The sequence below is a fragment of the Syngnathus floridae genome, chromosome 19, assembly GCF_059516105.1.
Source record: "Syngnathus floridae isolate MCC-2025c chromosome 19, RoL_Sflo_1.0, whole genome shotgun sequence".
Lineage (NCBI taxonomy): Eukaryota > Metazoa > Chordata > Actinopteri > Syngnathiformes > Syngnathidae > Syngnathus > Syngnathus floridae.
The window spans coordinates 6,756,285-6,776,689 of NC_142431.1; the positions used below are offsets into that span (position 1 = coordinate 6,756,285).

Here is a 20,405-nt window from a genome sequence, read left to right on the forward strand (position 1 = left end):
TCTAAGCCAATCGGAGGCGAGAACGGGCATATGACTCAGAGCGGCGCTCGGGCTAACAGGAAGGATGTTTGGTTGAGAGAGAAGGCGAGAGAAAGATGTTGAATTCGAAATTCCTTACAACCAAAAAAAAAGGGCAGGGAAAACAGGAAGTGATGTCACCCCCCCTTTTTTTGAAACTCCTCTACCAATCCTCACGGCAGATTCCTTCTGACAAAAGCGAGCAGGCGAGGAAACACTCCCTGTTTGGAGGACTGACAAAGATGGTGTCAGGTTTCAGCTGTGGTATGAGCGCGAATGGTGGGGCCATACCCCCCTCCCCTTACTCCTCGACCCCGAGCGCCGCAGATGGTCAACGCACATATAATCAGGTCACGTGACTAACTAGGCCAGCGGTAGAAGCGAGGCGCTCGGCTTAAGAGGCCAACCGCCACCATCGCCGCCGTGATGGAGAGATTTCAGTGGTAAGAAAGCCCAGGCAGGCAAATAGGCTGAAAATAACATCAAAAAGAAACTGGCTCCCAGGAACGAGAGCTTCCCCGCCTCTTGTTTTGAATCTCCGCAGCGGGGGAACAAACTGCCGCGTCATTTCCCAAGTGCACAAAGTTAGGCTCGAATAGCAGTACACTTGGCTTGAAGCAGCGAACATGAGTCAGCTGCATCAGATAAAGTCGAAATATCTGCGGGACAGGCATCCAATCTTGCTAATCAAAATGAACATATTTGTAAAGACTAGCTTAGGCAAGAAACGGCAAATGTTTACAATTTCCTGTATATATAGTATATATACTAACAGAATAGAGCAGGAAATCCACTTCCTGTTTGTCTACTTTTTGAGGTTGCCCTGATTGAGATACATCACGACCATATTTCCTCTCGACTGACCTCATGGTGGTGGATCTGTGCCTGAAGTTCCTGAATGTTGCTGGTGCAGACAGGCCGGTCTTGAACGATACGGTGGGCTTCTTCTATTAACCTCTGCAGCTTCTTCACCTCCAGCTCATACTGCTCATACTGCACCACGGCCTCCTGGACAAGACATGACAGACATTTTTTTCAAATATAATTTTCACAACCGTCATTGAGGAGAGGTAATAACTAAATTGTGATGCTGGAGTTGTTTATTCTCTCTGGTCTCCCAGGACCCATCCTCTAATGACTAAGCTTCATTACAAGGAGCTTAAAGGTAAATCAGCCCAGAACCAGAGGATTGGCGGATAATAGCAGTCTGAAAGGGCTCAAAAGAAAACCCAGATACTCCTGACACAGACTGTTGCTAGAACATGGCAAAAAAAATACTAAGGAAATAATTATAATATATGTTTTTTATGCATGACTACTGAGTGGAATTTACCTGCAGGATGTTACACTGCTGGATGGTGGTGTGCTGCAGTTGGCTGGTTTCCTGCTGCAAGCTTTGCGCTGTGCGGCAAAGAGCCAGACCTGCCACCACCTCCTCCGGAAGCCGGAGGGCACTCTGACACCTCTGCACGGCCGCCACCTGCCGCTTGAAGCCATCCATCTCGGCCAGCAAACGCTGACATGGGGAGAGGGTCCAATGCGTATTCAAAAAAATCACCTACATGTGTTGTCGTGCATTAACTTTACTTGTCTCTGTGTGAGTTGCTCTCTCAGACTGAGCCTGTTGAGATCGGGGGAGGCCAGGGTGACTTGGACTTGGTCCACTGCGGCGTGGAGACTCTTCACCTCAGCCTCCAAATGCGATATGTCCTGAGAAATACCAAATATGATTATGATTGCAGAATAGAAAGTGATAGCTAATTAGAAAATGAGAAGACACTAAAGAGGACCAACTGGTTGCGTTAAGTGTTTGTATAACCACCAATTAAAGCTTTTCATTTCATTGTTGGCAGAGCAACACTTTTGTTTTCTAAGGATAAAAAAAGGAAAAAATGGAAAAGGGGTCATATGGTCTGATGAGTCCGTATTGACCTTGTTCCAGATTGACGGACACAGAGAAGTAAAACATTACAGCTCATTCCAGAGCAATGTGTAACTTATTGTGAGTCAAATGTGGCTTGTGCGCATGTTTGCAGCCTCGTGCTACAAGCAAATGTAAACAGTGACTTGTACCGATGACAGATTTATGGAACATGACCGCCTTGCCTGCCGCATGCACCATACTGTAGTCAATCATGAGGGATGCAGTACCAACAATCGCCACACGGCGGCACTGTTGACACGGTGCGGCTATTCATTTACCTTAACACCATCCTGCAGACTCTGCAGGCGAGTCTTAACCACCAGCTGCAGCTCTTCCGTGCGTCTGCTGAGGTGCTTCACCTGCTGACTCCACCCTTTGGTCGACAGCACATCCCCCAACTGCACCTCCCACTCCGCCAGGGCCTCCAGGTCGCCATGGAGACCTCGACATTCTCTCAGCAACAGCTATCAACGCCAAAGCGTAATTTACACGAGCGAAAGGGAGGAGACTTGTCGGGCTGTCAAATGGTACTAATTAAGGGTGCTGAATACTCAGTTGGGGCCGACATTCAGCTCAAAATTAAAGGAAGAGACTCCAATTAGCGGCACATTTGTGTTGTTATATTCAGACAGGATGAAGTCTTTGTTTTGGAAAAGAGATAAGTGGTTTCAGTTAGAATCGTAATCAGAATGGATTTATTGCACTGTCAGTATAAGGTATATTCACAAATAGTATTTCTTAGAAACAAAGATAGCAATTTGAAAAATGTAAATACAACAAAAATAGGTCAAATATTAATAAGGTCAACTGACAAAAAAGACTCACCTGATATGCTCGAATTTGCTCTTGTAGTTGTGATAGTGGACTCCAGACGATGTTACCGCAGACCAGAGTCTCCGCTTTTTCGGCCCAGCTCAAAATAAATTCCTTCACGCTTTGGTATTCTGCCATTTGCTTCTCTGCCTGCTCAGGGTTATATAATACAGAAGAGAACTGAGCGTTAATTCAAGTTAAGACATCAGAATCATCTTCAAACACATAGGGAATTTCATTTGGCGCCACCTGCTGGTAGTAAACAAAAATAGTGTAAACGATGCTGAGTGTCAGAGCTACAGACTACATTAATAATGGCACAATTTTCAAAAATATTATTTTAGAATGCTGCCAAGAAGCTGGGAGTGTCTGACCTTTTTAAGTCTATTGCTCCTGTCCTGGACCTGCTGCGTGGTGCGGCGCTGCGCTTTGGCCATTTGGGCCACAACGTCGCCTAGCTGCTTACACAGCAGGGGGTTCTGCTCGCCAAATTCCTGCACGGCCGCCGCCAGCTCGGCAAGGGTGTGAGCGCAGCACTCACACTCCTCTCGCAGTATCTGGGGAGGAAACGGTGGCATCTTGTGACTTTTTTTTTTTTGCAGCTCGGAATGGCCACAAATACAAGGACGATTGTGACTTTTTTTTTGCAGCTCGGAATGGCCACAAATACAAGGGCGATTATCGCACTCCGACAAAATGGAGGGGAATTCAACCTTTGGACACTCATTAACCTAAACATCTGCTCAATGGATAGCTAATTTAAGTGGGGGTTAATTGCTTGCTAATTATTCAATCAGTCAGGTTGATTACCCTGTTCTCCTCTTTGGCCTCCTCCAGACTGCCCCCCTTGATTTCAAATCTCAACGTGATGCTCTTCAGTTTGCTCTCGATGTCCTTCAGTCTGCAGCTGAAGTCCTCCTTCACGTCCCGCGTCTGGTGCACCTCGCGTTCTCTGGCTTGGACCTGGAGTACACGGCAGAAAGACACCGGGGATTAACGGAAGTCATTCTAACCAAGTGTTAAGAGTGTTTTGGTGCTCACCTGGTCTTCGGCTGAGCCCAGAGCCAGGGTCACCTCAGCAAGCTGCATGCTGAGCTCCGACGGCAAAGCCGCCTGCAGATCGTGGTACTTGGACTGCTGCATCTCAGTCATGCGCTCCACGCTCTGACGTCTGCTGATGACCCCGCCGTGAGCGCTCTGCGACAAGGGACAGACGTCAGACGCAGATCTTACGTGCACGCCTTGTCTTTTGCGAGCACCTCCAGCTCTTGCAACAGCGTGTCGAGGTCGGCGGTGGGACTCAGGAGCAAGCCGCGGGTGTCTTGAATCCAACCTTTGACCAAGCCTAGCTCTCTCTCCACCTCCTCTCTTTCTCGCAACTCCTGTTGCACTTGCACCCTGCTGGCCCGAACCTGAGAAACAAGGCTTGAAAAGGCAAACGAAGGGAACATTTTCATATATGGAAATGTAAAATCCAACATTTCAAAGCATCACCTACCTGTCATATTCTTCACGCATGCGCTTGATCTCTTGCAAGCATTGCGTTTCCTGCTGGCCATTCTCCATCTTGCTCTGCAACTCTTCTTCCTCCTCCTCATCTCCTCTGAGGCTGTGGATATGCCGCCTCAGCAGAGCCAGGATAGACTGCTCCCTCTCCACCTCCAGTACGAAGGAGTCATGGTACTCCAGCAGGGTCTGGAGCGCCGCCCTGGTGGCCGCCTTCTCCACAGTGCTGTCTGGGATGCGACCGTGAAGGTCCGTCGAGACCGATCCTACTTTATCCATCTGAGGACCAGATAAAACAGATTTGTTGTCTGACCTGAATCAGTAACAAGGCGAACAAATTTAGAAAGATGTAGAGATTGCGCAATATGCTCTCACTGCTGTGGCGCAGCCGCCACAATAAATTTTTAAGCGTCCATTATCTTCCTTACCTTCTCTGTGAAGTTTCTCCATTCCCGCGCAGTGTCCTCCAGCGCCCTCTCTTGGGTCCTCGCCACATCGCGAAGCCTACTCCAGCGTTGCCATAGCGACGAGAGCACTCGCGTGATAACAGTTGCGTCGGACTTGGCGAGGAGCCGCTCTAACTCGGTCGCCTTCTCCTTCAGAGCGTTGAGGGCTAACTCTTGCACGTCGACCTGAGTTACCAGAGACTGTGGCGGGAAAAGATATATTTAAAAATAATAATCATAATAATAATAATAAAAAGCAGCTAACACTTAATATCTGTGTCTCTCCCACCTTGTATTTACCACACTTGTCTTCCGCCTGCTGGAGACTGTCAGCTTTCGCCGTGGCAAAGGCGGCCGCCGTGTTCTCGGAGTCGTTCATCTGTTCGACAAGCCTCTCTCTCTCGTGTCGGAATGAGGCCCAGAGAAACGCACATCTAAAAAACAATTTGATCATGCGAAATTTGGATTGACAGACATGTAAATGGAATAAAAAGGGACTGATGAATAAACGAGCACCTTTCATGAACTTCTCTGCAGGCCTCCATCTGCTGTCTGACTCGGGTGCTCCTAAATCGAGCGGCTTCAACTTCTCGTACGAGTTCCTTCATCAGTCGAGTGCCTGCAAGCGGCTCCCAAGTCATCATCTCCTCTAAGATAGCCGCCAAGTTCTTATCCTGGTTGTCGATTTGGTCCAGGTTGAGTGTCCAGTTGGCGTGGTGCTCCAGTTCCACACCCCCACTCACATGCTGGAGGAAATCGTCTACGCGATCTAGACATTTCTGCACCGACTGCAGTGATGAGTGATGCCGCCGGAGTAAACTGAGAGCTTGATCCAGTGTTGCCTACGAAGAATGAATTTCTTCTTTAAGGGAACCAATTGGAAAAACCTAAAAACAATTCAGACTGGTCTTACCTGTTTGTTGACAATTTCTTTTTGCACTTCAGCTCCTAGTGTCCTCAGCTCCTCAAATTTTTCCTTTACATGGACTGGAATATTTTCCTTTCTACCGCCAATCCTTTGTTCCTCTTGATTAAACAAGGCCTCCATTATTCTCAGTTTACTAGTCGCTTCTTCTTCCATGATTCTCACTTTCCGCACTTTCTCCAGCACCTCCACAACTTTGGTTTCGCTCAACGGTTCCCTCAGAGCATCTCTAACAGCGTGCAACCATTTGGACATCTTTTCCAATTCCTTGTCAAAGGCTTCGGATTGTGTGACGTCTTTTTGGCTTTCTTCCACGCAGTGTTTCACATCTGTGCGTAAAGAGTGTAGCGATTCACGCCAGGCTGTCATTTCCCGCAAGGAGGCAGAGTCAAACCTCAAGCCGAGAACTTCGATTTGTTGGCTCCATTCTTTGGCCTGGGAGGAAAAACCGTCCAGACATTCGAGTAAGGCATAAAGAGATGCAATTTTATCAATGACATTCATTTTTTTGTCCGACTTGAGCGCAATCAGATTGTCTTTGGCGGACGTAAGTTGCTGGTCAAAACTTCTCAGTAGTTTGTTATGTTCCGCTAATGCTTTCAAGGCCTCATCCAAATGTTGAAGAGCCTTCTCAGTTCCGCTTGTCAACCTGGTGTGTAGCTGGACCAGCTGACGTGTTTCTTCAGCTCCGTACGTGTGGCCCAAACAGAGAAAACCCTCATTTTTACCACGAACTTCTCTCACGGCGCTGCCAACGTGCGCTAAACTTTGCCCGATTTTGCGATAGTCATCCATCAAGCAAACAAGCTCCTCCTCTTTCGGACTGATAGTCTTCTTCTCCAGATTGTCAAACTGCTCCTGAAGTCTCTCCACTGTGCTTCGAGTCACCTCCAAAAAAGTGCCGAATTCCTTCCTGTCAAGGATGAGTTGCTGGAGCCTGTCTTTTTTCTCTTTGGCCAGGGCCAGGATGCCATTGTACTGTTGAGGGAGGGCGTTGAGCCGCTCATCCAAGTAGCAATGGTCGATCTCGTTGAGAGTGGGAAGGATCTCCTGACCTATCCTCTGCACGATCAAAAGGAGGTTCTCGTTCTCAGACGCCCCTTCCAGGACTTTTTGAAAGGCGGACAAATGCTCTTGCAGTTCCGAGCTGTCCTCAATGTCGCCGAGGTTGATTTCGGGGAAGGTGACGGCTTCTGCTCGCCTGAGCCACTGGCAGGTTTTGTTCAGGTCAACCTGGAAGTACTTCCTGGATATCAAGGCCTTTTCCAAGATTGTGACACGCTGGCCGGTTCTCTGGAGGGCCGTTTCAAAGGCCGCCTGCAGCTCCTGGAGCCTCGTCATAGTTTCCCCTCGCTCTTTGTCCGTGGCGTCCCTCTCCAGTTCCCGACCTTGAACCCAGAGAGACGCCAGCTCCCTCTGGAAGGCCCGAAGGCCACTTTGGATGTTCCGACACGCTGCCGCCTCTTTTGCCAGATCTTCCGGGAGGAGCGCAATGTGGTCATCTATCAGGGCCTTGCTCTCCTGTCGTTCTACCCACGAGAGTGCTCGGCAAAGACCCTGAAGGAACTGCGTCCTTTCCGTGAAGGCCTAGAGAAAAGAATTTGAGATGAGTCAAAGGAGAAATGATTTGAGGAAGAAGGAGCGTACCTTGCTGAGGTACTTCCTCCTTTGGGTGACCCGAGCCTCCAGTGCCTCCACTTCAGTCTGGGCTCGCTCGACAAGCTCCTGCAGGCATTTCCTCTCGCTGAGCCCCAGCCTGGACGCCACGGCCTGCGCCTCGCTCACCGCCCGAGCCAGCAGCTCCTGTCGAGCCTCCAGCTCCACGCACACGCTCAGGTGGTCGAATAAGAAACTCTGAGCCAGGTCAGGCGGTGGGCTGGTCTTCAGCGCTGAGGTGAGCGAGGGCCGTTGCTCTTCCACCCACTCGCGGGCGTCTTTCAGCTGGGTTTCCACCCGCGTCAGATCCTCCAGAGTTTGTGAGGACTCCTGGATCTTCTGCTGGATAAGAGACTCCAGCTGGGCCCAGCGCTGCTCTAGATGACCCACCTAAAGACGGAAAACTCAGTTTAAAAAGACAGACATTTTTCTTAAATGAGATCTCATTGGAGCAATCTTACCTGTTGTTTGACCAGTTCCTTGTCCAGCAAACTTATTCGAGGCAGGATGGCTTGTTTCTGCTCGCGGAGATCTTCTAGTGTCACACGTTGCTCCACAAGATCGCCGGACAACTTCCTCAGAGCTTCCAGGTGCTCCTTTGTACTTTCAGTGTCGGCCCTTTGCACACACAGAAGGAGTGTTTAGTTAAAAAAGTTCTCACACTGAAATAAATGTTTACGACGTTACACAACAATGATGTGGTCGGTACCTGGCAAGATAGTCCCACTCCCTGGACACTTGATGGAAAAGCTCCTCGACAGCAGCCACGCTCTCCTGGTACTCGCCGCTTCGCTGCATGTCCTCTCCCCGCTCCGACTCCAACTCCTCGGCGCGCTGGCCCATCTCAATCCAGATGCTGCGTAGCTTCTTCGTGTCCTTCATGGTGGTGCAAATCTGTCCATCCGTTAGCCGCTCGATGGCCTCCATCAAGCGGCTCACCTCCGACTGCCTTTCCCTCACCTGCTGGAGGAACTCCTGGGAAGTTGGATGGTGAATGTTTTGAACGTGTCAAAAATTTCACATTCCTCCACAAATAGTTAAAAAAAATGCACACCTGAGCTTTGTCCAACTGGTTCTGTGCAATTCTGGGCTCAAGCTCTGCAGGACACCTGATGAGATTCTCAAGTTGCTGCTCAGTCTCCCTAAGCCGCACCTCCAAATCAGTCTTGTGCTCCTCGACGCCCCTCCAGTTCTCTACAACCTCCTCGCAGGCCATCATGCGCTCCTCAATCTACGAACAAAACAAACATAAGAGGAAGAGACAATTTGAATCAGCTATCAGATGTCCTAATAAAATGTCTGTGACATGCTATTTTTTTCATCAATAGCCACTAACCTGGAGTTTGACCTGCTGGATGTCCGTCGCGACCTCCTGCACTCGAAGAAGTGAGAGGTCGCAGGTGGAGCACACGAGTTGGAGGTAAGTACTGGCCTGCTCCTGGAGAGCCCGCTCCTGCTTCACCTAAAAGAAAAAAGTTTCACAACGGTGACGCAACCTACCAGAGAGACTTCATTCAATTATGAAATGTGTGACCCTGACCTGTTGTAGTGCCTCCTCCAGGCCAAGAGGGGTCCGTGCAGGAGGTTCTGGCTCCTGGGAGGCGGACATCAGCCAAGTCTTGCACTGCTGCAAGGTGTCTTGGACGCTTATGTGTCTCTGTAGCTCATGGTCCAGACTCTGATATACCTAGAAACCATTTCGACAGGGGACAAGTGAAGCTAACTCTTTCAAAAAGGGACGTTGTGCAGCATCATATTTGACAGGTGTTGAATGTGGAGGCGTCCAAACAGGCGCGGCTGATTGACAATCTTAACACGGGAGTCTCAAAGAGAAAGAAACAGGGAAGGGGGAGAGGATGCATTGGCATATTGCCTGAAGTTTATTTGGCAAAGGCTCCAAAGCTGGCATGGTGGCAAGTGGCAGGCAGGATATTAGAGCTTACGTCGGGAACGCAGTTGGCAGATAAGAATGGTTGGGGGGGGAAGGTTTACAAATTGACGAGAAGCCAGCAGTGTGGCTGGATCACACAATGCCAGATTGGCAACGCTGTCTGGGGAGGTCAGTAATGATGACAGAGTGGAAGTTGCCAAAAACGGCAGAGTGGCGCTGGATTAAAGCGGCGTCAAACAGCGGCCGCCTTTTGGTGCAGACGTGGAAAGTGTGGAGTTGACAGGGGGATATGCGGAGATTAATATGGCCAGATTGAGTTAGCGACTTTGGCTAGATGGGCTCATCTCAGTGCGGTTGCTGTCAGGCACTGCCAAGGCCTCCGTGCTGGCGTCATCCAGAGACAATTAAGGTGTCGCATTGGGTTAGGATTAAGTCCTTGTCTTGGCGGCGTCACTCAATGACACTGATGTTGACAGAGTGTGACTGTGCATGCTTTGCCTTATTTGGCACGTGCAGAGGACAACAAAAAGTCAACGCGCTTCTTCAAATACCAAGCTCCACTCTCGTCTTACTCACCCTCTGCGCCGTGCTGCAGATGGCCGAGTAGCTGTCTTTGGTTCCTTGCTGGTGTGCATGGACCTGCTGTCTCAGACGACTCTGCACGCGCTCGTCGCAGCCGCGCACCAGGTGCTCCCCGCGCTGCTTCAAGCCTGCCAAGCGATCCTCAAAGCTGGCTATCTCCTCCATGATGGCCTGTGAAGGACAAAAGGAGACAACGTCAGGGTGTTCAATGATGCGGGAGGTGGTTTGCTTGAAGCTTTGACTTAAATATGACCAAAATTGTGATTCTATTTACTGGGGATAGATTCCACATGAAAAAAAAGTCCTGATGGTCACCTTGTGCCTAGCTAGTTGTTGAGTGGCCGCTTCCAGGCTGCGGCTCACGCTGGGCTCGGGCGTCACCATCCTGCTAGACATGTGTAGCAACCAGCGTTCCGCCTCCTGAAGCTCATTGTGATACGTTTCCTGTTCCTTCACCTGGCACTCCAATTGCAACACTTGAGCCTAATTGGAAAGACGGCAATAGTGAGCCAGGTTGTCAGAAAAGTGACACAGTGAATATGCAACATACACACCGTTGCCATGTTACAGAGGTCGGTGTAGTCCTTTTGCAGCTTGTTCATTTTGTCTCGGATTGAGGGGTAATGGACGGAGGCCAGCAGAGCGTCGCCTTTCTCCACCACTGACCTGACGGAGCCGTCGTGGGACTGAATCATCTGCAGCAGAGCCTGGAGGGCAAACAGACAGTGTATAAAAAAAAAAAAAAAAAGATGTTTCTTTCCCCCCCCCCCCCCCGGATCTTCACCTCGTACTTAGCGAGCTGCGCCCTCCGTTGGTAAAGCTCAGCTTTGGGTTCCGGCGGCGAGCAAAGCAAAGCCTTGGTCTCCACCAGCCACTGGGCCTGAGCCTTATAGCGCTCCTGAAACTCCTTAGCCAGCAGCGAAGCTCGCTCCAGGAAGCTGTGCTCGGTCCTCAGCCAGCCCGCCAGCTCCTCCAGCTGGGAAAGACGCGCCTCCACCTCCACTCCGAGGCGCTCCGCTCCGGCCTCGTGCAGGAAGTTGGCAGCCTGCTCGGCACGTTCCCTCAGAGACTTCAGGAAGCTGTGGCCGTGATGGAGATCTGCTTGTAGACTCTGTGAGGAAGCGGCGTATCGAAATGCTCATTTGTCAAGAACTGACTTTTGTATGATAATATTTTGAAAACAAAGTTGTAAGTCTTTGGTTTGGATCCAAATTAGAATTGTCTGACCTCTTCCGAGCACCATTCTTCCTCTCAGATCAAATCCCAGAGGATTGAATAATAGGAAAGGAGGACCCAATTATAAGAGCCCCTTAACAAGAAGGAGGAACTGCGGGGGGTTCCCAGGTAACGGCAAAACAAGCTTGATGGGGCGCCATCTCGCTTTCATCATGGCTCCATTACTGGTGAAGTGGAGCTCTACCTCCAGCTATTTTAACCATGTGATGTGCTTGCCTGGACACGTCCATGTTTGACCTCCAAGTCTTTCCAGTGACCCACCTGTGTTCCTGCGATACACTCTTAATAAGGCAACCGACCACAACATGGTTTGCTTTAACGAGGCCTGAACCCAAACAAGGCACAAGAGTAGAAATTGCTATTTGTGACTCCACATTTCCCTCAAACCCCCTGGCTCGTACATTTCTGAGTCCATATGGTGCGTTTAAAAACCATGCTGATTCATTAACGGCTGACAAAGTAGCAGACATTACAGTCTGCTGAACATTATTTATGAGGGCCTGCACACGAGATCCCCTTTAGGCTGTTAAACGCTCTTCCATCATGCTAATATTAATTATTCAAAGTGTACTCCTCGTTTGTGTGACACGCATTCTGTCAACATTTGTCTGCAGTCGCTCAGATCTACTACTTGCATAATTATTACATTAATTATTGCAATATGTCAGGCAACATCAAAATAGTGTACATTTATGAACATGTTTTTTTATGGGTAAGATTTTATTTTAATTAGAATCCATAATCTTGAAAAAAAATTGAAAATATGTATCGAAAATTAGATCTTTTTTTTTAGTCTATAATTGTGCCAAAAATAAAAAATATACATATTTTTTTTAATTAGAATTCCAACAATCCTTTTTGATCTTGAAAAAAAAATGAGAAGAATGTGAAAATATGTATTAATTATTTTTTTTGGGTCTAAAAATACCAAAATATATATATATTTTTGTAAATAAAGGTTGACTCTAATTTGGGTCTGAGGTTTGCTCATTCATGACAGTTTTAAGTCCGCCTCTCCCTTGGCATGGCTATTGACCGCTACTCTTTTGTGTCAATGCGTAATCATTGCAGTTCAACGAGACACCCTGGTGAGCTCGATAAAGTTGGTGGAAGGACACGTGTCAGAAGCTCTCCATCGATCTCCAACGAAGATAACTACAGAGCTCACATCAGGCGCCACGTGGCGTAAATAGTTAAGAAAATGTGCAAAACGTAGCTTGTCGAAGCGCTTTCATTACGACTCTGGACACGCAAGCGATGCGGTGAAGCGCTGCATCAATTATCTGAGTCTGAGCCAGCACGCTGCTGACACCCGGGTGCTTCTTCTTCATCCTCGTCATCACAGCAGGGCGTCGCACCCTGCTAACACCCTCCTTCCAAAACAGCGCCCGCTTTGTCTTCATAACAACTATGGATCGATACACACCTTTTGTTATCATAGAAACTACTTCACATCTTGCAATACCAAGCTATTTTTTTTGAGCTACTTGTCAAAAATTGCCATTTGGCTGGACAGGCAAAAAAAAAATGTGTAAAAAAAAAAAAAAGCCCAAATAGCACACATTTTTCTTGGCCAAGCATGCTGAAGCTGCCAAAAAATGTATTACCCAAGCAAATATTCTGTGTTGCCTTGTGTTCAAAAAAATCTTCCCACTAAGGACTTTAAATACTAAAGTAAGCAAAATGTTGAACGTGACAGCTTGAAAACCTGCAGATATTCACAAGCAAGATATAATGAAGGAAAAAAAAATCTTGGACAAATTGGAGGTGAACCATACCTCACACTCATAAATGTGCAAAATGTAAAATTGTTTGTTATGATCCAGCCACCCTCATGCAAACGTATTAATGCAATACCTCTAATTTCTTCAGCTTTTTCTCCAGCGCGTTTCGGTCGAGAGGTTCCGAAGTATCGCTCACTTCTGTGAAGCTTTTCTTCGTAGTGCCGAGCCACTCGGAGAAGGACACGCAAAGGTTTTCCGCCTCCTGTATACTCTTGAGCTCCTCTTCCAATTGCTTGATGGTTTCCTGTCAGTGGAAAATCTGATTTAAATAAATTTCAAAAATGTATTTTTATGCACGAATCCATTATCATCTCAAGGCAGCTTTTATTTTCTGTAATTATTTGGATCTGTTCATGCTACTTATTTTTTTCATGTGACTGTAAACAAAAGCAGCCTTCAGGTTTTTTTCCGATAGTGTTTAGAAGCTCCTCTTTTAAAGTTGCACCCCAGCGGGCTGTAACCACCGAGGACCAAAAGCTCTGTGAACAGCCATCAAAACAGAAAATACTCTTTTCCCCAGCCCCCCTTGTTTCATCTGCACAAAGGAGGGAGTTAGGATGGAGGGAGGGGGGGGGGGTGCATTATCCACTTGACTGAGATTTGGAGTCAATAACACCACGAGGATGGAGAGGGTTTCTTTGCAGCTTTGACACATTATTCACTCCATGTCCAAAATCCTGTGGTGAGGAGCTCCAATTAGCTGATATTGCTGAGTGCACACCTTTCCTGTGAGGCGAAGGGAAAAGACTCAGCCCCTCACCTCCTCCCACTTCACATGGCATAATTACAAAGAGCGTGACATCACACAGATGTCATGTGTGTGTGTGTGTGTGTGTGTGTGTGTGTGTGTGTGTGTGCGTGCGTGTGCGTGAAGCCAATTTAAACTGTGCAAACTTTTTGGAAAGTGTTGTCACTGAAGGTGTAAAAATCAATGAGGTAGCTTTTCCACTCCTGGTGCTGGGTGTGAGACCGTCTCATTGGGCCCAGAATTGATTTTTCTTTCCCACAGAAATGGGGGTAGACAACAAACGGGGGGAGGCTGGATCAAAGGACGACTTCAGTGGTTATTATTTGAATTGAATCTATAATGTGTTAGATCTTCATCCAGATGGCAAGTGTACCTGTATGCTGAGCATCAGCGAGTGGTAGCGTGCAGTGATGTGGGTTGCCGTGATGCTAACGCGACCACTGATGTCCGTTTCTTCCAAAGCCTGCTGGGCCAGAGAGGAGAGGCCGTCCACTTCGTTTTGTCGAGCGAGCACCGTTTCAAGGCACAGCTGTTCAGCACAAAGAAAAACATTTTGTAACGGAGCTTCGGCGCCATCATCTCAATGAGTAAATTGACATTATATTCAAACCTTGAGTTTCTTCAGCTGAGTCTCCTTGGTGCTTCTGTCTGACCTCCTGTGCAGCCTCAAGTCGGCGCCTTTATCCATCTCCTCAAGCCAGTGAGCCAAAGTAAGAAACTTGTGGCCCATCACTTTCAGTCTTGTCAGGGAGGAGTTCAGCTGTGTCTGGGTCTCGGCCAGGTGGTTCTGGTAGGCCCCCCACTCCTGCTGCGCCGTGTCAAGGGCTCTGTCCTCGATCTGGGGTATACCCCACGGGATGACACGCTCCCTGCTGGTTAGCACCGAGGACAGCAGAGATTGGCCGTCCGAGCAGCGCTCCTGTAGAATCTGAGGACAAAAGTAAATAAAGCAAGAAATAAATTAATTACGCCCCCCCCGCTACATGGAAGGTTAATGAAGTCTGATTACCTGAAGCTGCTTCAGTGTTTCCTCAAGTGTATCCACAGTCCGCTCGGGATGAGACAATGAGGCCAGAGTGGATTGCTCCTTCTCCAGCCAATCTTCAAACACATGAAGTCCTCGCTGATACTCCTGGTGGATCAGAACCAGCCCCTTGGCCTTATTGACTGCACTCTGTCAAAAAAAAAAAAAAAAGAGAAAAAAATAGGATATGGTCATTCAAAAAAAAAAAAAAACAAGACAAGACCTTTCCATACCTTGGCCTTTTCTTGCAGGTTGCTGTATCTGCTCTGGAGCTGCTTCACTTCTTGTTGGGTGCTGCCGTGTTCCGCCATGTTGGCCCCCTTTGAGGCTATAGTCTCCAGAGGACAACTGTGACTCAGCACTTCTTCATACAGAAGCTGGAATGAACACACAAGCACATACATTCATTGCCGGGTCAGTGACCCTCACGGGGAGCCCCCTGAATAATGGATGAGGTAACACATGCCACGTTTGCGTTTCAATACCTACTCTAAGGCCTGTTTCTGGAATGTACCTTAGTCTTGCCCAGATTTGCTGTTTTGTCTCTCATCTCTGAATACTGTCTGTCCGAGCAACTCAGTGTTTCTTCAACGCGGTCCATCCAGAGGATGAAGTGACCCACGTCCTCCTGATAGCTGGTCCACTGTGACAAGGCGCCCTCCAGCTGGCTGTTAACACCGAAAATATCACAATAAGTTTATTGTGAAAGTGATTTCTATCAACTCAGATTCCCACAATACAAAGTTGATAGCGTGGGAGAACTGAATGAGAAACTCGCTCGCAACCTTTTGCATTTGATAGAGGCAGACAACAAGGAGTCCCACGAGTCCTTAAGGTCCTGGATCTGTTTGCGGATCACCGGGACGCCCTCAGCCGACGTGTTTCTCTGAACGGCTTCTCCTCTGGTGAGCAGCATTTTGAGTTGGATCTCCCGCTCTTGGCGGGCAGCGAGCAAAGCCTGCACGCACGGAGGAACCGAACAATCAATCAAAATGTATTGACAAGCTTGTCAAGCAATTTCTTACCTCCAATTGTAACATCCTGTCCTCCAGCACAGTTTTATCAGAGGTGGTGGAAGTACAGGTGGCGAGGACACTCTGGGCCTCGCAAACCCATTCCTGGAGCTCTTTAAGACCCTGAGAGAAGAGGCGATGCTCCCCTACCACACGTTCTATTCTGGAGGCCTTGTCCTGTCGGGAGTTGCACGCACAGAAATGCAAATAAGACAAGGAAAAAGGATCACAGCGGGTCAATGTCAATAAATCTTCTTAAAATGCTCCTGCTTGTCCAGAGGTAGACTGGGAGCCGTTACGCTGTTTTGCTCACAATCCAATTCATCACATGATACAATCGACACATTTAATAAGGCCTCGAAAAAAGGTCAGCTGCTGCTGCATTGCCATATTTCACATGTCTGACATTCTAGGATAAGGCTAACACATCCTTTGCCCTTTCTTGTGCAGATGACAGCGCAGTCATGAGGGCCGAATCAAGTACATAGGAGAAGCAAAAAAAAAAAAAATGACAAGAAGTGACAGAACTTTTTACCTTGGTCAAGTTGCCGAGAGCCAAGTACTGAGCAGACAACTGGGACACTCGATGGAGGAAGCCTTTGCCGGCGGCCTGACCCTCCCAAAGACAGTGAGCTCGCTCCCTGAGACGGCCCAGTTCTGCATCGCGACCGGACATCTCTTTGAGGACACTCTGGTGTCCAGTTCCAAGCACAGAGACAACATGTCAGATAAACACATACCCATCCAAATCACTTTTTTTTTTTTCATTTGTCCTCATTTGGGTAGATGGCATGTATTATTTTGTATTTGAGGTGCTGGGGGGAAACATGCAATTGGTTTGCCGAGATCCAAAAAAAACGTAAATATCACAAAAGATCAACAGTGATAAGGCAGAGCTTTGGCTCCTTTGTCAGTTTTTAACGCTCCTTGCCGCCCCCCCCCCCCTGCTTTTTTGTGTGTGTGTCTCCGGCAGACATGACAGATCCTGTTATCGCATGCAAGGGGGGGGGGGCTTTTGACAGAAGTGGATTTAATTAGATTCCCCGACTTTGCCTCTGACTATTATGTCAAGCCGCTGCTCTATTTTGAGCCAGTGGTGCTCAACAAATGTAATTAGGTCTTCTTTCCCCCAGCTGATTTCAGATTACACTTTGGAGAGGGTTATCACATATTTGGTGCCCTTGAAAAATCAGATCACAAATACATACTAACCACCACATCCATTTAGAGAGAAGTCTGAATAAATTACCTGCAATTTGCCGAGCTCTTGTTTCTTGGCCGAGAGGTCGTGTAGCCGAGCGCTGCTCTCCTGAACTCTGACCTCGGTGCTGTGCAGCCACTCCTGCAAGGGCTCGGCGCTGGCCTCGAACTCTGTCATCTGGCTCCGTAAGTTCTGGACGCATGCAGTCGATCAAACGTGAGAAATGGTATGTTCCATAAATTTTAAAAAGCGAGAGAAAGGTGCTCCATCAATGGCGCTTCTCGGTGGATTTTTAATCTTCTGACAGGCTTTCTCTTGTCATTTAATTTAAGACATGAGCTGTAAAGGCCAGTCATTGTGTGTGTGTATGTGTGTGTGTGTGTGTGTGTGTGTGTGTGTGTGTGTGTGTGTGCGTGTGTGTGTGTGTGTGTTTATCTGTGTGTCTATTAACCTTGGCTTTTATTGAGGAAAGCACTTATGTGTGAAAAGTGCTCTACTATAAATAAAGCTTGATTGATTGATGGATGGAATTCATTGATGAGGGAAGAGGTTTCTGTACTCTATTTCTTTTACAGACTCATCTCAATCAATTCCAGAATCAGGAAACTGAAATTAATTCAAGTGTACATCTACCTAGAAACCCACCTTGAGCACATCCTCCCTAAGATGAAGGTTATTCATCAGGCTCTTCCAGTCCTCTCTGGCGTTTGCTGCTTTGGCCTTGATGGCCTCAACCCGCTCTTTGGACACCACGGCCATGAGCAGCTCCCCGCTGGCACCCACTGAACTCAGTCTGGCCTGGCCGTGCTCCCTGTCACTCAAGAACTCCTGAGGGGCACACGCAACAGACAAAAGAAGCTGTTGAACACACAGAAAAAGGAGGAGGGAATCATATTTGATTTTTTTTGGGTTGCAGATTTTAAACAGTAAACAATTGGATTGCTGTTGACAAATATAAACATCCAGCAGTGAGCGAGTTAAGCTCTTCACTTCAACATAGTTCGCCACAAACGATGGAACATGACCGGTGGAGGCAAATAAGTCTACTTTTTTTTTTTTTTTTTAAACATAATGTGGCTCTTCCATGCCCAGCCGTCCACAAAACACCCCTCCCTCGGAGCTGAGACGATGACAGCAGCGCAGCGGGGACCACTCCACCATCTGTGCATCACGCACACACACTTACTGTACACACACACTGGCTTGTTTTTGTCTTCAAACTTCTCGCTTTCATATCTCCCTCCACCCCTGCTAGAGTAAGTGTACACCACCAATTAAGGGTGATGCAGCCCCTCTCCCACTCCTAGTTGTGCTCACCCCTCCCATGCGGGTTCTCCTGGAGGTCAGTCATGTGGAAACATTGTTCCACATTCCTCACCAGGTCAATAATAAATAAAACATGGCTTTTCTTTCCTCGCCGCCATACACTCGGTGACATTTCCTTCTCATCCTGACAAAAACAACTTCTGAAGGAGGATGCATGCTAAGGCTCTTCTTTAAAGCCTTGGTGACAATATGGACAAAAATAGGATATCCCACTGGTTTGAATTGCTTGAATAGCCAAAATAGCCATTAAACGAAATGTCTTACTTGTATTCTTTGCAGGGCGGCGGAGGCCTCTGCCACACTCTGTGGCACGTCGAAACATTTGGCGGTGCAGATCTTGGCGTTGACCAACCACTGCTGGAAGTCTCGAAGGGCGGCACGGAAGCGCTGCTCCAACAGGCGCTCCTTATTTTGGCACTCCCTGGATGCACGGAGACTAAGACTGTGGGCACAAAAGAGGAAAAAGACAACAAGGGCACTTGAGTCAATGAAGATGACGAGACATACTGTTCTGTCTTTTGGCGTTATGGCTGGGTGATGGGAAGCACGCAGGTGGAGGGATGGCAAAAGTGGGTGAAGTGGAAGCAATGGGTTAAAGAGACAGAGCGGGGGATGGGGACCTCAGCGTGGGTTGAGAGGAGACATATGAGCGGGGCAAGAGTTCACCAGGGTGATAATATGAGGGATGACAGCTTGGTGCTACGAGGAAAAGGTGACCTAAAGACAACATGACAGGGATAGTTAACAGGATGATTATATGGTAGAGGCTGGTATGGGTTCCTTCAACGAGGACAAAAACCGTGCTTCCTTTCATCTTACCCGCACACTTGCCACATTATTAGGCACATGTTTTATTTATAGCCATTGGCAAGGCCAAACAGGTGGCACACAAGACTAGTTCAGAAAATAAACAAAAGGTAATAGTTTGACATCCCGTGTACAATGCAGGCTGGAGAAGAACACGCTTGCCGCTCATGAATATGCATGATTGGGGAAGGTCAAGGCAGGAGTGGGAGGTTTGTTCAAAAACGACTCATTATGTATTCACGTGCATGTCAGTGAACTTGCGTGGGACGCACGCACATCTGTTTTGGTGATGGGACGTGTGCGCCTCTCAACAAAAGATGCGATGCAGACTGTGCCTCAGGTGCATGCACATTGCATAAACAATAATAATAAACAATAAATACATAATAAATAAAATAAATAATAAACAAAATAAATAAAATAATAAACAACGACTGTAAGTTGGCACCAGAGAACTTTTGGTGGCGCTATCAAGAAATTGCTTTTACTGACATTCACTATTTCGTCATGATTTGGTCGTCTGCTGAAAATTCCTATGTGGTGATGTTATCTTTCGTTTCCACATGTGTTCACTTCCTTGCTTTATGCTTAAAGCGCATGCACTGTAGAATAAAACCCAATCTCATTCTGATAGACAGCATGTTGAAAAACTGCCGTCACCTCACCTGTTGTGTTGCTTGATGACAGCCGTGACGCGCTCCGACTGGGAGGCCAAGTCCCTGGAGTACTGCACCAGCTCGTTCAGTTGCCCCTTCAACTTCTCTGCCATCGGCTCGACGCTTTGCAGGCCCTCCACTATGTCCTGAACAACACAAAATGTAGTCCAGCTGGCTCAGCGTGTGTGTGCGCATGACACCGGTCAATAAGTGCCTTCACATTCCACACACACACACTCACAGTGCAGTTTGTACAAAGGCATGTTTGTTCTTAAAGGCGCGAGGAAGAGGCAGGAAGGAGACGAGCGCAACGTCTTCCCGCACTCCTCGGCGCGGTTCGCACGCCGCAATCGGCCGATTATAAAATCCCGTCCTGTGAAATATGTCCTGCCTCCCTCCTCCGCTGACGTATGACCAATAAACATCCCCTCCCTCCCTTGCTTTCTGCCTCTCTCCGCCTTCTCCTACCCTGCCGCTGTTTCCCTCTCAAACATTTCCCTCCTCCTCCCGCCGTTTCTCTCTCACGTTCTCTCCCGGTGGGATTCGGCTGTCAGCGGCGCAGATGAAGCACTGCTTCAAAAAGAGGCACACAGGAAACGGAGGGAGGCTGCAGGAGGAGGAGGAGAAAACGTCAGAGTGGCTGACTCCTCCTCTCTGCGGCCGCGCTTTGGACAGCATGGCCGAGGACGCTCAAGGGGGGTGGGGGGCGTGAGGGCTGGTGTTAAGGCTGCGCTGGAAAAGCGAGAAGTAAAAATTGTAAACATCCGCAACGAGGCAGAGAGGGAAGAGAAAGTGGTGAGGAAGTCATCACTACTTATGTCGGTTCTAAAAAGTAATTTGGATACAAAA

The 20,405-nt window shown here is 48.1% G+C and overlaps 1 protein-coding gene and 1 long non-coding RNA gene across 12 annotated transcripts in view; one reads left to right on the forward strand and one right to left on the reverse strand.

Annotated features, from left to right (window-relative positions):
• syne1a (spectrin repeat containing, nuclear envelope 1a) overlaps window positions 1-20,405 on the reverse strand; it is a 75,929-nt gene that overhangs the window by 22,597 nt on the left and 32,927 nt on the right. For all 11 annotated transcript variants that reach the window (XM_088361313.1, XM_088361319.1, XM_088361311.1 and 8 more), the window contains 37 exons: window positions 19,566-19,702; window positions 18,358-18,535; window positions 17,413-17,595; window positions 16,816-16,959; window positions 16,102-16,257; window positions 15,579-15,743; window positions 15,339-15,511; window positions 15,068-15,221; window positions 14,787-14,930; window positions 14,539-14,703; window positions 14,140-14,457; window positions 13,903-14,058; window positions 12,855-13,025; window positions 10,546-10,872; window positions 10,316-10,468; window positions 10,077-10,244; window positions 9,756-9,932; window positions 8,829-8,975; window positions 8,625-8,750; window positions 8,343-8,519; window positions 7,998-8,263; window positions 7,750-7,906; window positions 7,280-7,678; window positions 5,621-7,219; window positions 5,224-5,549; window positions 4,997-5,141; window positions 4,690-4,908; window positions 4,254-4,540; window positions 4,015-4,180; window positions 3,797-3,952; window positions 3,566-3,718; window positions 3,130-3,312; window positions 2,768-2,905; window positions 2,221-2,406; window positions 1,606-1,728; window positions 1,352-1,534; window positions 883-1,026 (listed from right to left, as the gene is read on the reverse strand). In XM_088361313.1, the coding sequence (XP_088217439.1) occupies window positions 883-1,026; window positions 1,352-1,534; window positions 1,606-1,728; window positions 2,221-2,406; window positions 2,768-2,905; window positions 3,130-3,312; window positions 3,566-3,718; window positions 3,797-3,952; window positions 4,015-4,180; window positions 4,254-4,540; window positions 4,690-4,908; window positions 4,997-5,141; window positions 5,224-5,549; window positions 5,621-7,219; window positions 7,280-7,678; window positions 7,750-7,906; window positions 7,998-8,263; window positions 8,343-8,519; window positions 8,625-8,750; window positions 8,829-8,975; window positions 9,756-9,932; window positions 10,077-10,244; window positions 10,316-10,468; window positions 10,546-10,872; window positions 12,855-13,025; window positions 13,903-14,058; window positions 14,140-14,457; window positions 14,539-14,703; window positions 14,787-14,930; window positions 15,068-15,221; window positions 15,339-15,511; window positions 15,579-15,743; window positions 16,102-16,257; window positions 16,816-16,959; window positions 17,413-17,595; window positions 18,358-18,535; window positions 19,566-19,702 (8,349 nt within the window). The remainder of the gene's footprint in view (window positions 1-882; window positions 1,027-1,351; window positions 1,535-1,605; window positions 1,729-2,220; window positions 2,407-2,767; window positions 2,906-3,129; window positions 3,313-3,565; window positions 3,719-3,796; window positions 3,953-4,014; window positions 4,181-4,253; window positions 4,541-4,689; window positions 4,909-4,996; window positions 5,142-5,223; window positions 5,550-5,620; window positions 7,220-7,279; window positions 7,679-7,749; window positions 7,907-7,997; window positions 8,264-8,342; window positions 8,520-8,624; window positions 8,751-8,828; window positions 8,976-9,755; window positions 9,933-10,076; window positions 10,245-10,315; window positions 10,469-10,545; window positions 10,873-12,854; window positions 13,026-13,902; window positions 14,059-14,139; window positions 14,458-14,538; window positions 14,704-14,786; window positions 14,931-15,067; window positions 15,222-15,338; window positions 15,512-15,578; window positions 15,744-16,101; window positions 16,258-16,815; window positions 16,960-17,412; window positions 17,596-18,357; window positions 18,536-19,565; window positions 19,703-20,405) is intronic.
• LOC148381938 (uncharacterized) lies at window positions 76-1,866 on the forward strand. The gene is made up of 3 exons (XR_015854279.1): window positions 76-461; window positions 836-954; window positions 1,358-1,866. It is a non-coding gene; the product is annotated as an uncharacterized LOC148381938 (long non-coding RNA).